The sequence below is a fragment of the Squalius cephalus genome, assembly GCF_949319135.1.
Source record: "Squalius cephalus genome assembly, chromosome: 18".
Classification (NCBI taxonomy): Eukaryota; Metazoa; Chordata; class Actinopteri; order Cypriniformes; family Leuciscidae; genus Squalius; species Squalius cephalus.
In genome coordinates, this window is record NC_137139.1 from 33,550,169 (window position 1) to 33,562,580 (window position 12,412).

General features: G+C 41.7%; 1 protein-coding gene across 1 annotated transcript in view; it reads right to left on the reverse strand.

Moving 5' to 3' along the window:
- Positions 1–362: 362 nt before the first annotated feature.
- The window catches only part of LOC307145999 (E3 ubiquitin-protein ligase TRIM39-like), a 56,334-nt gene continuing 44,284 nt past the window's right edge, over positions 363–12,412 (reverse strand). The window contains exons 2-7 of the mRNA XM_079849720.1: positions 9,888–10,444; positions 8,885–8,980; positions 8,204–8,437; positions 6,933–7,083; positions 1,421–1,447; positions 363–1,301 (exon numbers count right to left, since the gene is read on the reverse strand). Coding sequence (XP_079705846.1) covers positions 748–1,301; positions 1,421–1,447; positions 6,933–7,083; positions 8,204–8,437; positions 8,885–8,980; positions 9,888–10,442 — 1,617 coding nt within the window. The 5' untranslated portion in view covers positions 10,443–10,444 and the 3' untranslated portion in view covers positions 363–747. The remainder of the gene's footprint in view (positions 1,302–1,420; positions 1,448–6,932; positions 7,084–8,203; positions 8,438–8,884; positions 8,981–9,887; positions 10,445–12,412) is intronic.

A 12,412-nucleotide genomic window follows, 5' to 3' on the forward strand; every position in this document is an offset into this window, starting at 1 on the left:
TGGAACATGAGGAAAAACACTTTTGGTGAGTTACAGTAATTCATTATTATTATTATTATTATTTTAATTTACAAGTCATATATTGGCAGAAGCTCATGCAGTATGTCAGTCTGTAGGCATTTACTATAACCTTGTAAATATCGTTCTTTGGAATAAATGATTATACGTTTATATTTTTGGACTGTGAGTGGAATTTGCAGACGGTCCCTTTAGCAGCCTCGGCGAATATGCAGCGAATGTCAAACCTAAAACTACAGCTTTCCCGGAACGGTTGCTTTCCCCTACAAATGCAATGTCAAATGCAAATGCCGTAGTGAGCAGATATTAGCAAGCAGTTTATATTATACTCAATATCAGTTATAGAATTGAACACTTGTCTTTATTCAGATTATGCAGTTATTACAATATAAAACAAGAACCACAATATTTCACAAGTAATTCAATGTTTACAGCTGGAGAGGAGAGAGAAAATGGCTTCAGAGATTTCCATTTTTCATTATTTAACTCTTTAAATATGAGTGAATTACAATAACACTTTGTTAATTACAGTGACAATGAATGAAGAACTCACTATTTGTATATAGTTTATTAATGTATTTACTACAGTTTATAAACTATTAATTCATTATAAACTAATAGTTTGTAAATGACTTAAGTTCTTTATTACTGTATTATTATAAAGTGTTCTGGTAAAATCTACTTGATTTTGGTTTGTGCAAACTCTTTTTTGGTTTTCATTTACATTTTCTAATCCATTAAAGTTGAGACAGGTGTGATGATCAGTGGGTTTGAGTTTTTACCTTCATCATTAAACCCTGGGCTGAAATATGGATAGAGTTTGTCAGTAAAAGTCTGACCAGTGAAAGAGTAGATATGAGATCTGGACTCCACGTCATAAAAAGAGACCAGACCCTCCTCATAATCCACAAACACACCAACCTTCTCAGGTTTCACTCTCAGAGATAAAGAGACAGGTGGACGTTCACAAGCTTTATATTGATTCTCGTTCCTCAGAGCCACAGTCCAGACTCCATCCTCAGGAGTCAGTGTGATCGTCTTCTTCTTCCTGTTAATGGATTCTCTGGCCACTCCTAAATCCCACTCAGTCTTTCCCTTCACCTGCACCTCATAGTAAAATCTCCCTGAACTGAATCCCTGCTTTGCCAGAACACACAAAAACTCATCAAATCTCTTTGGGTTTTTTGGGACGTCCTGCTCAATGTCTCCTTCACTGACTTGTTTTCCATCATCAGACAGGATGAGATATGGATCTGCTGTTTCAGGATCCAGAGTCACATCCACTGAGAGAGATCAGACATTATAAATCAACTTCAGAACAAACATTTTCATGTGTACAGTATATAATACAGATTATAAACAATGTAGTGTATTGAAGGAAATGGTGTCAGTCACACTGTACCTGCAAACTTCTGCACAAACTTCAACCCTGTGGACACAGATGACAATATAATGATGAATTATTTATAGCAATAGTTTGAGTTTAACAGATGAGTTTTATTTAGAGACACTGTTGTTAGTTCCCAGCATGCTTTGCACATGGCTGGAAATGGAGAGTAAATATTGAAGTTAAGTGTTATTTTATGTGTTTTTGAGTGAAGGGAAACATCAGTCATGTTTGACATGTGAAAGAGTTTCTGTTATGTTGATGTTTTGATCGTTTCCATTGAAGAGTAGAGCTTATGGATAGGTTGTGGATAACTGCATGTACTAATAATATGTTGCTTTGTTCAATAAGCAATAGCTTTCCTAATGCCAGTGCAGTAACAAGTGTGTGTACCGGTATTGTGCTGTGCTGAGCAGATACAGTCTTTTACTTGTACAACATAACTTAAAGTCAAGTCACCTTTATTTATACAGTGCTTTTTACAAAACAGATTGTTTCAAAGCAGCTTTGCAGAGATAACAGGAAAATAATGCAACAAAACCAAATGTCTTGAAGAAAATAGCGTTACAGTCCAGCTTAACTAAGTTCATTGAAGTTATTTTTTGTTGTAAAAAGTTATTAATTTAGTTCATTTATATATAAAGCCGCTCTGGAGAAAACAGTGATGTTCAGCTCAGTTCAGTTCTCATATAATGGTGTCAATGCAGGAGATCAATAATATTGTTGAATATTAAATGTCCCCAACTAAGCAAACCATAAGCCAAAGGAGACAGTGGCAATGAACCAAAACTCCGTCAGTGACAGAATGGAGAAAAAAAGAAGAAGAAGAAAAAAAACCTTTGGAGAAACCAGGATCACTGTCAAATACAATACAAGTCCATTTCAAACAGGTCATTTCCGTTCACTAAAAATCACACACTTTTGAGAGTCAACTTAAAAAAAAAAAAAAACACATTTCACAACGAAAAAATTAAATTATTAAATTATATTAAATTCATTGTGTCATATATATTAAATAATTTAGGAGATTTTACATTATTTATTCAGGTAGATTTCATTAAAGAAATCAAGCCTTAAAAACTACTCAAAAAATATCATGTGTAATATGGCTGAAAAGAACAGGGAGGTCCAAGCTGCCACGTTGAGAAGTAGGCCTATGATGGGATCTGTCACGGTTGTGAATTCATTGTTTCCTCTGTGTCTCGTGTCATTGTTGTTTACATGTCTGTGAGTTTGCGGGAGTGGGCGTTGTCCCGCTCACGTGTTTGTTCAGTGCTCCAGCTGTTCGCAATCATCTCATTCCCCACCTCAGCTGATTCACATTACCGTTCCCTATTTATACTCACTCATCTCTCCATTCCAGTGTCCATCCGTTGTTTGCTGTTCCTGTGTGAATGTTCGTGTCGTCTTCCGGGTTGTCGTGTCTTCAGTGGATCCCTGTTGTTTCACCGCACCCGAGCACAGATCACCGAGCACCAACACTCAGCACCGAGCACTTGACCATCGAAGTCCCTGTGTGTCCGAGTCTGAGCGTTTCCCCCTGTGTGGACCGTCCGGAGCTATCCCTGCACGCGAGATCGCGACCGCACCCTGAGAGGAACTTTCATTCCTGAATTGTCTTATTCTGTGTTTGAGTTCCAATAAATATTGTTCACCTGCAATTGTTTCCAGTCTTCTGTCATGACAGGATCTGAATGCAGACATGTTCACCGGCACAATTTGAATCTCACAGATGCACAACAAATAGACATTAAAACCATCCTAGATGCATTGGACGCATACTTCAAGCCTGCCAGGAATGTAATTTATGAGAGGTATGTGTTCGGCTGTAGTAGACAGGACGAAGGGGAATCCATAGATAATTTTGTGACCAGATTGAGAGAAAAAGCTGCAACTTGTGATTATGGTGGATTGAAGGATGAAATGATTCGTGACAAAATCGTACTGGGCATTACAAATGAAGTGCATGCCCCCAGCCGAAACGGTTCACGCTGTTGCTAGGAAACCATTCAAGCCTAACCAGTGGAAGCAGAGTAAATCACCAAGACTCTTAGACACAAGCAAGACATGCCGATATTGTGGTAATGTGCATTCAAGAGGCAGGGATCATTGTCCAGCATACGGCAAAACATGCAGACTCTGTGGAACTGACAATCACTTTGCTAAAGTGTGCCTTAAAAGCAAAAGCAGATCTACAGAGGGAAAGCTTCACTGCATGGAATATTCCACGGAAGTGCCGGATGGGGACAGTAATGAGGATATTTACACAGTTGAGTCCATTAGCACGGTGCACATGAAAGGGAAGAAATGATTTGTTTCCTGCAATTACATGGCAAGTCACTGCGTTGTCAGTTAGATTCAGGGGCAACATGCAATAAGGATACAAGGATAAAGTAAAGGTGGCACCGCACACACCACTCCGCCCCAGTAACGTCAAATTACGGCTGTACTCAGGTGAGTCGCTGGACTCCATGGGTGTTTTTGAAACAGAATGTTTGGGCAAAGGAGAGAGATATCAACTGTCATTTGAGATAGTAGAGACAAATCAAAGTCCACTTCTCTCAGGATCTACTTGTGAACAGCTAGGTCTGATGCAGTTTACAATCCCAGATGACGTGCTCAAAATGGAACATGAATGGTGTAAGCCTCTGACTAAGGAACAGTTAATTGACACATACAGTGATGTGTTCAACTTGCCTGTGGAATCTCTGCCTGGTGAGGTCCACTTTGAGCTGCATACCAGTGTTACACCGGTACAGTGTGCCCCCCGGAATGTTCCAACCGCTATGAAAGCAGCCGTCAAAGCCCAACTGGATGCGTATCAGGCAGAAGGTCATATTGCAGATGTTACAGAGCCAACAGATTGGATCAGCAACATGGTGATCGTACAGACAAGCTGAGGATTTGCTTGGACCCAATGTTCCTGAAAAAAGCTCTGAAACGCTCTCATTATATAATGCCAACTCTGGAGGATGTGCTATACAAACTGCCTAAAGCAAGGATCTTCACCTTGGTTGATACCAAAGATGCATTCTTACAGTGCAAGCTGGACCAAGAGAGCAGCTTCATGACCACATTCTGGACCCCATGGAGCAGGAAACGGTGGCTAAAGCTCCCATTTGGTGTCTCAGTGGCACCTGAGGTGTATCAGCGGAAACAGCATGAACTGTTAACAGGTTTAAAGGGGATTGATGATATTCTTGTCGTTGGCTGCGGTGACACAGACCAGCAAGCTGAAAGTGATCATGATCTCAAGCTTCGGGCCATGTTGGAGCGTTGCAGAGAGGTCAAGCTACGACTCTGCTTAAAAAAAATTGAAATTCAAGGTCACTGAAGTGAAGTTGAAGCCTGTGAGGGCTATCATGGACATGCCCAACCCCACAGATGCAAAAGGTGTGCAGCGTCTCATCGGCTTTGCTAATAATTATTTAGCCAAGTTCATGCCCCACTTGTCGACTGTTTGCAAGCCACTTCGGCGCTTGCTAGACAAAAACACACCTTGGCACTGGCTACCCAAACATGACGTTGCAGTTCGCAAGCTTAAATCCATGACCACATCGATGCCTGTGCTGCGCTATTATGATGTTACTAAGCCTATTACAGTACAAAGTGACTCCAGCCAGAGTGGTCTTGGGTGATGTCTTATGCAAGAAGGACAGCCTGTCGGCTTCGCTTCAAGAGCCCTCACTCTCGTAATAAAAAAATTACGCTCAAATCGAGAAAGAGTGTCTCAGTATCGTTTTCGCATGCCAAAGATGTCACCATTGCCTGTATGGACGAGAGTTGGTCACAGCAGAGACTGACCACAAACCCTTGATCACTATATTCAGCAAACCACTTCTCAGTGCACCCAAGCAAGTGTCAAAGCATGCTCATGACACTTCAAAACTACAGTCTCAAGGTTGTCTACAAGCAGGGGCCTAAAATGTTCATCAGTGACATGTTGAGCTGGGCCGTTGCTGACTGTACAGGCAAGGGATCAGTTTACCAGCGGCACGCTATATGCCATCTGCAGAAAGAGCAAGATGATGTACAACTCATCAACCAAGCAGAATTCTTGAATGTGACGGACCAGCGGCTGAAGACAATCAGGGAGCACACTGAAAGGGATGATGCACTACAGGCCCTTAAGGCCACTGTCCTTGCAGGCTGGCCTGATAAGAAAGAAAAAACAACACACATCATCTGAGAATTCTGGCCTTATCAAGATGAAATTAGTGTGCAAGATGGTATTTTGTACCGTGGACAGTAAGCTATTATCCCCAAGTCACTACGTCCAGAGATGCTCAAGCGCATACATTCAAGCCATATAGGAGGTTACGCATGTTATCGTCAAGCCCGTGACACACTGTATTGGCCTAGTATGCAAGCAGAAATCAAAGACTTTGTGAGTAACTGCTCGACTTGAATTGAATTTGCGAACAACTAACAGAAGAAAACCATGCTATCTCATGACAACCCAGGCAGGCCCTGGCAGATCGTCAGCATGGACTTGTTTAGTCACCGGCAAAAGGACTATCTTCTAATTGTGGATCATTTCTCAGATTTTTGGGAGATTGAACTGCTTACTGATCTATCTGCAGAGACGGTCATTAAGCACTGATAGGCTCAGTTTGCTCGACATGGTCAGCCAGATCGAGTGATCACAGATAATGGCCCTCAGTTTGGTGCTCTGTTTAAGCGTTTTGCCTCAAGCTGGGAATTTGAGCATGTCACTTCTTCACCAAGACATCCTAAATCAAATGGAAAGGCTGAGTCAGCCGTCAAGATTGCTAAGAACCTTCTGCACAAAGCTATGCACGAAGGAACTGACCCTTGGTAGAGAGGATACGCATGAAGCCCCTTCCAGGGGAAAACCCTGCGCTATGGATGAAAGTGGCATGCGCTCTTATCTTGTGAATGTGGGTGGATCCCTATATAGACGAAACAGAGTGCACCTAAGAACGGCAGAGTCAAACACCACACAAGCATTGGACAGTACTGAGCCCGAATTGCCTCTTATGCTGGAAGGGAGTGTTGCAGAGGCCCTTCCATCCGCTGACTCACCTCCTGCGAAGCCCATGCCACAGGCTTCACTTGGCCCTGTCAAACCCTCATCATCAGATGGACACACTTACACTAGGGCTGGCCGATTGTCCAAGCCACCCAAGAGGCTTGATTTGTAATAGGTTATAAATGCTGCTGTGACAGTTTTTGGAAAGGAAAAGAACAGTTAGTGTAACAAGGACTCTACAGTCAGTGATACTTCAGGTCATTAGTGCCTAATTTGAAGTTTATTGCAGTTGCTTTAAATGTTATGTGGCCTAAAGTTTATATAGTATTTTGTTCTTATTTACTTCTTATTTTAGAAGGGAAGTTCATATTTGTAAAGGGGGATGTTACGGAATGTAATGAATCGTGCGATCGGCAGTCGATTGCTTTTGCCTTGTTCTCTGGCTGTTCTGTTGTCAATACAGTTGCTGAGCTGCACTCGCATGTCTGCCTCTTATTTTATGATTATACTGCTGCATAAACAATATTCACATACCAGTTTGAGTGAGTTTTTCATTCAGTGTCTCATCTAGAGTTTTCTTCAGTTTAGTCAGAGCTCTACACAGAGAGTTCACATTCACATCAGAGTCAATCCTGATCTCAGTCCAGTTCTTGGTGTGTGGACGAGTGTTCAGGGATGAGCTCATCTACAGCAGGAGAGAGAGAATGTTAAATATGATCATTATTTTTAAAGCAATTCAATATGTTTTACACAGGAGCTTTCTAACACAGTTGAGGCAAAACCTCTGTATGAATATGGATGGATATCACCGTACTTCCTTTAGTTGATTGATTACAGGAAGAATTGCTTATATCTTCACTATTAAAACATTTCTGAAAATTTTAAATATGCAAATTAAGTATTGTCTTATGTTCAGTCTACAGTGTTTCATCGTCATCTAATTGCCTGGCAGCAGAATACAGGGTTTTTAGTCGTTTTCGCGGATCCGTGTGAATAAGGATCGTTTTGATAATGGTGTCGAAGAAAACTCAAAGGAAAAACTTCTCCATTTTCAGCATATCGGTGTCGTGTAAACGTATCCTCAAGCACAAGAAACAAACACATGCCGGCATCTGTCTCCATCTGGCATCTTGTTATGTCTAATTTTATTCTGACCTACTTTGAAACTATTGACTCTACTAGATTATGTTGTATCCATGTTTCTGCTAATCTGTGTCCAGGGTTGAGTACATACTAGATCTCAGGTTAGATTGAGCATGTAGCACATCAGGGGAGATTCTAGATGTCTGACTAACTGCTTGACTTTAGTTAAGTGGTTATATAGTTGCATTCACTATAGGCGGCTAGACAAAAATGCAATTTAAATAATAGCAAGCAACATTACTTCATAGTATTATCCATAACCTCTTGTTATTGTTTGAGCTTTAACTAAGTTGTTATATAGGTGACTATAAGGGCCCAAACGGAATTACTATTTAAATAATGGCAAGCATGGGCGGCCTATTAAATATAATTAGTCATAACCTCTGCTCTGACTAATGATCACACTGGCGAGTTTGTGACCATGAGATTCACGTTAACATCCGGTGTGAAACTCTGAGCAACATTGGAATCCGAATGAACAAGTACAATCTAAAGTAAAGAGTTAAACAGAATAATAAAATATCTAGATAAATATAAATTACCAATAATCCACTGGACAGAACACACAGAAAACCTTCAGCCACACCATTGGATACCATCGTTGGGTCAATTGAGTGGACCTTACAGAACAGACTGTTTGTCCTTTAACATTGTTGACAGACCTGTATGAGATGGAGATGATCTCTAATGTGTGAGAGCTGCTCCAGCTCAGTGTTTCTCCTCTTCAGTTCAGTGATTTCCTGATGCAGCTCTTTAATGAGATCTTCAGCCTGTTTCTCTGCTGCTTTCTGCTGTTCCTCCATCATCTTCAGCTGCTTAGACTGACATCTCTCAATGGAGCGGATCAGATCAGTGAAGATCTCCACACTGGAGGATCTCTCTTTCTCTGTGTTTCTCTGATGAATGAGAAAAGTTCTAATTGTTAATCTATTCCGTATTCACATATTATTTACAGGGATAGATCACCCCAAAATGAAAATTCTATCATCTTTAATTAGCCTTATGTCACTTGAAATGTGTGATTTTCAGTGGAACACAAAATAAATGTTTTGCATGCTGCTCTTGAGGACAAGCTGTTGAAGAACTCCATACAACAGATTTGACCTCTATGGGAAAAAATCATATGTGTTTGGAGCAATATGAGGGTTACTAGATGATGGCAGAACTCACAATTTAATTCAACGCTTTTATTAAATAGATTTAACTATTATGATGCATATAATTTTTATTTTTTTTTAAATGTATTTTTTTGCTAGGATAGTTAGAGAGTGAACACAAAGTGAAAGGGGGATCGGAAACGACCATGAGTCAGGATATGAACTCGGGTTGATCGAAGCACAAACCTTTCTCAGCTCTACTGAGTGTTTGATCTCTTGAATCTTCTTCATTCTGTCCTGGATCATCTGATGAACATCTGTCTGTGTCTGAACCAGCTGATTCTACATACAGAGAAAAACACAGACACATTTATCACTGAATATAGCTTTCCATCTTCTGACAGTCTTATTTATTTACAACCATTTAAAGATCAAATGAATTCAAAATTATAGTTTGAATCTTTTAGTCCATGTCTGACTGTTATGAGAGTGACAAAATCAGCTTTTATCAGATGTAATGAAAGGTTCTTCAACATGTCAAGACACAGGAAAGAAAATGTCTAGGTTACTAATGTAACCCCCATTCCCTGAAGAAAGGAATGGAGACGTTACGTTGGACTGAACTGATGTATTGCAATCTCCCATTAGAGCCCAATCACCTTTGAGTGGTAACAGAACAAGTTAATGTGAGATTTGCATTGCAAGCCACTCTCCGCTTCTCTCTTTGACATTAAGTTTTCTGCTTAGGGGCTGAGACGGGATCCCGGCCGTTTCAGCGGAGGTACAGGCGTTGTGTACAGGTGTCTAGGTTACATCAGTCAGTCACATTCGACGTTCCCAGTAATCCAGCCGCGGGACATGGTTGGAGGATTCCACTCGACATCTGGTCCTCTGCTGGAGCCCCGGATGCTGGGATTCACCCGGCAGGAGTGTCACACCAACAAAGGAACAACTCACTCTCTGAACGATGATTGAAGAGCAGAGTGAAACAACATCTGCTCTGCTCCGAAGCATAAGCTTAATGTGTGAGTTTGCACGCTGCCTTATATAACTGGAAGCTGGAAGTGGCTTGCGATGCAAATCTCTTTCGCCAATGTGCATTGACTTGTTCTGTTACCACTCGATGGTGATTGGGCTCTCGGGCGAGATTCCTATACGTCAGTTCAGTCCGATGTAACGTCGAACGTGACTGACTGATAGGGAACTGAATTTCATGGGGTGTTTAAAGTGATGTGTCTTATCTCTTTACCTTCTTCTCTCGACTCTCCTCCTCTATAGAAACAGTGTTGTGAGTCCTGTGTTCTCCTTCAGTGCAGGACAAACAAACACACGTCTGGTCATCTCTGCAGAACAGCTCCAGAGGTCTCTCGTGTTTCTGGCATATATAATCCTCCAGTTTTTCCACAGCGTTGATCAGTGTGTGTTTCTTTAGACGTGGGACTCTGCGATGAGGCTCCAAATGAGAGTCACAGTAAGAGCTTTGACACGTCAGGCAGGTCTTCACAGCTTTCTGCTTTCTTTCATCACAGAAGTCACAGAACAACTCAGTTTCTCCTAGATTGAGCTTCTCCTTAAAGTGTTGCATAACCTCTCTGAGTGTGGTATTAATCTTGAGCTTAGGTCTTCTGCTGAATTTTTCTTTACAGAGTGGACAGAAGCAGGTATGTGAGTTCGGCCAGCTCTTGCTCAGGCAGGTTCTGCAGAAGTTGTGTCCACATGGAGTGGTGACTGGATCAGTGAACACTTCCAGACAGATGGAACATTGGAGCTCCTCATTTAGTGATGGACCACTGGAGGATGCCATGGCTGAAAAGATAAGTAATGATGACAATATATAGTAAATAATAGTAAATTAGTTTGTGTTCTAAAATGTATGTTGCATGGTAAAAATGATTATAACTAAAATCTGTACTTTGAACCACTGTCCAGCAGTCAAAGCAGCCATACGTGCCAAAAACTGGCATGTAGGTCAAGTCAAGTCAAGTAATCTTCATTTATATAGCGCTTTAACAATGTAGATTGTTCCAAAGCAGCTTTACATTGATAATAGGAAATTAAAATAACAGAGACTGTTTTGGCTTTACAGCAGCTCAAGAATAAAGTTTTTGTCTTACTCTAGTTAGTTTTGATTGATTCACTTCCGTCGCAGTGATCATTGGTTATTAACTTAGCAACCACTAACACAACACTGTTTTAACAGAAAACTCTAAGTTCTTTCTGCGCAAACTTCAAAAACGCGAACCCATGAGAACGCTGATGGCGTGCACATGTACATTACGAGTTCAGTCTATAGGTATGCGCATTTGAATATATATGTGTGCAGGCGTGTAGTCCTTCCCTACAAACCAACCCTCAACAAACTACTTGTCTGGCCTTAAAATTTTTAATACAGAATTTCTATCGCTTCCGCGTAGCCACGCGAACCAGAATCATCCCGACAAAGCTTTATCTGTACAGAGGTAAAGAGAAGGGAAGGAGGCCTTCACAGGGGAGAGACTAGTTGACACTTCAGGACTGTGTTGTCGTCGCGTCTAGGCGCAGGTCCTTCATCAGATCTGGATACGCCCGGGATCCGGCAGACTGCAGCTAACCTCGAGATAAACAGAGAGACTAATATTAGCGTAGACGCTGTTCTTCTTATGATGTAACAAGTACATCAGGATTTATGGGAAGTGTTCCCGGTTCCCGGCTGCCCTAAACTATGCAGCCTAACATTGAATTATAGAAGTCTATAATGTGTTATGTGTATGCTAGGTCAAAGAGATGTGTTTTTAGTCTAGCTTTGAACTGACAGAGTGTGTCGGTTGCCGGCTGCAACTCAGGAGGTCGTCTGCAACAAGTGCTCTGCCATGACGGCTACACAATGAGAAACACGAGAGAGATACTTGTTACAAGTCCTCTTGCCATGACGGCTACACAACAAGAAACATGAGAGAAAGACACTTGTTGCAAGCGCTCTGCCATGACGGCTACACAACGAGAAACACAAGAGAGACACTTGTTACAATTGCTCTGCCATGACGGCTACATGACAAGAAACACGAGAGATATACTTGTTACAAGTCCTCTTGCCATGAGGGCTACACAACTAGAAACACGAGAGAGATACTTGTTACAAGTCCTTTGCCATGACGGCTACACGACGAGAAACACGAGAGAGATACTTGTTACAAGTCCTCTTGCCATGACGGCTACACAACGAGAAACACGAGAGAGATACTTGTTATAAGTCCTCTTGCCATGACGGCTACACAATGAGAAACATGAGAGAGATACTTGTTACAAGTCCTCTTGCCATGACGGCTACACAACAAGAAACACGAGAGAGATACTTGTTACAAGTCCTCTTGCCATGACGGCTACACAACGAGAAACACGAGAGAGATACTGGTTACAAGTCCTCTGCCATGACGGCTACACTACGAAAAATACAAGAGAAAGACACAAGTGCTACAAATGGTTGAGAGCAACCATACAATTCACATAAAATCGTGATAACCTGATCCAGATCCCCCTGTTCCTCACTGGGACAGTGCCTAATCCCCTCCCGTGCTTCACCTTCCAAGTGGTCGAAGTGAAAAAAACAAAACGCTTTGTCCGCCTTAGACAAATAACGAGCCCGCATGCATGCCTTAGCCTCCTCCACCCACTCGTCAATACCGGTGCCGGATTTGCCACAAAATTTTGGACATCGTCTGTCCCTGGGCACCCAAACAAAGCGTTCCGGCACGACAAAATCAGTTTCGACTGGCTAGGAAGGGTCAGGCACTGCTG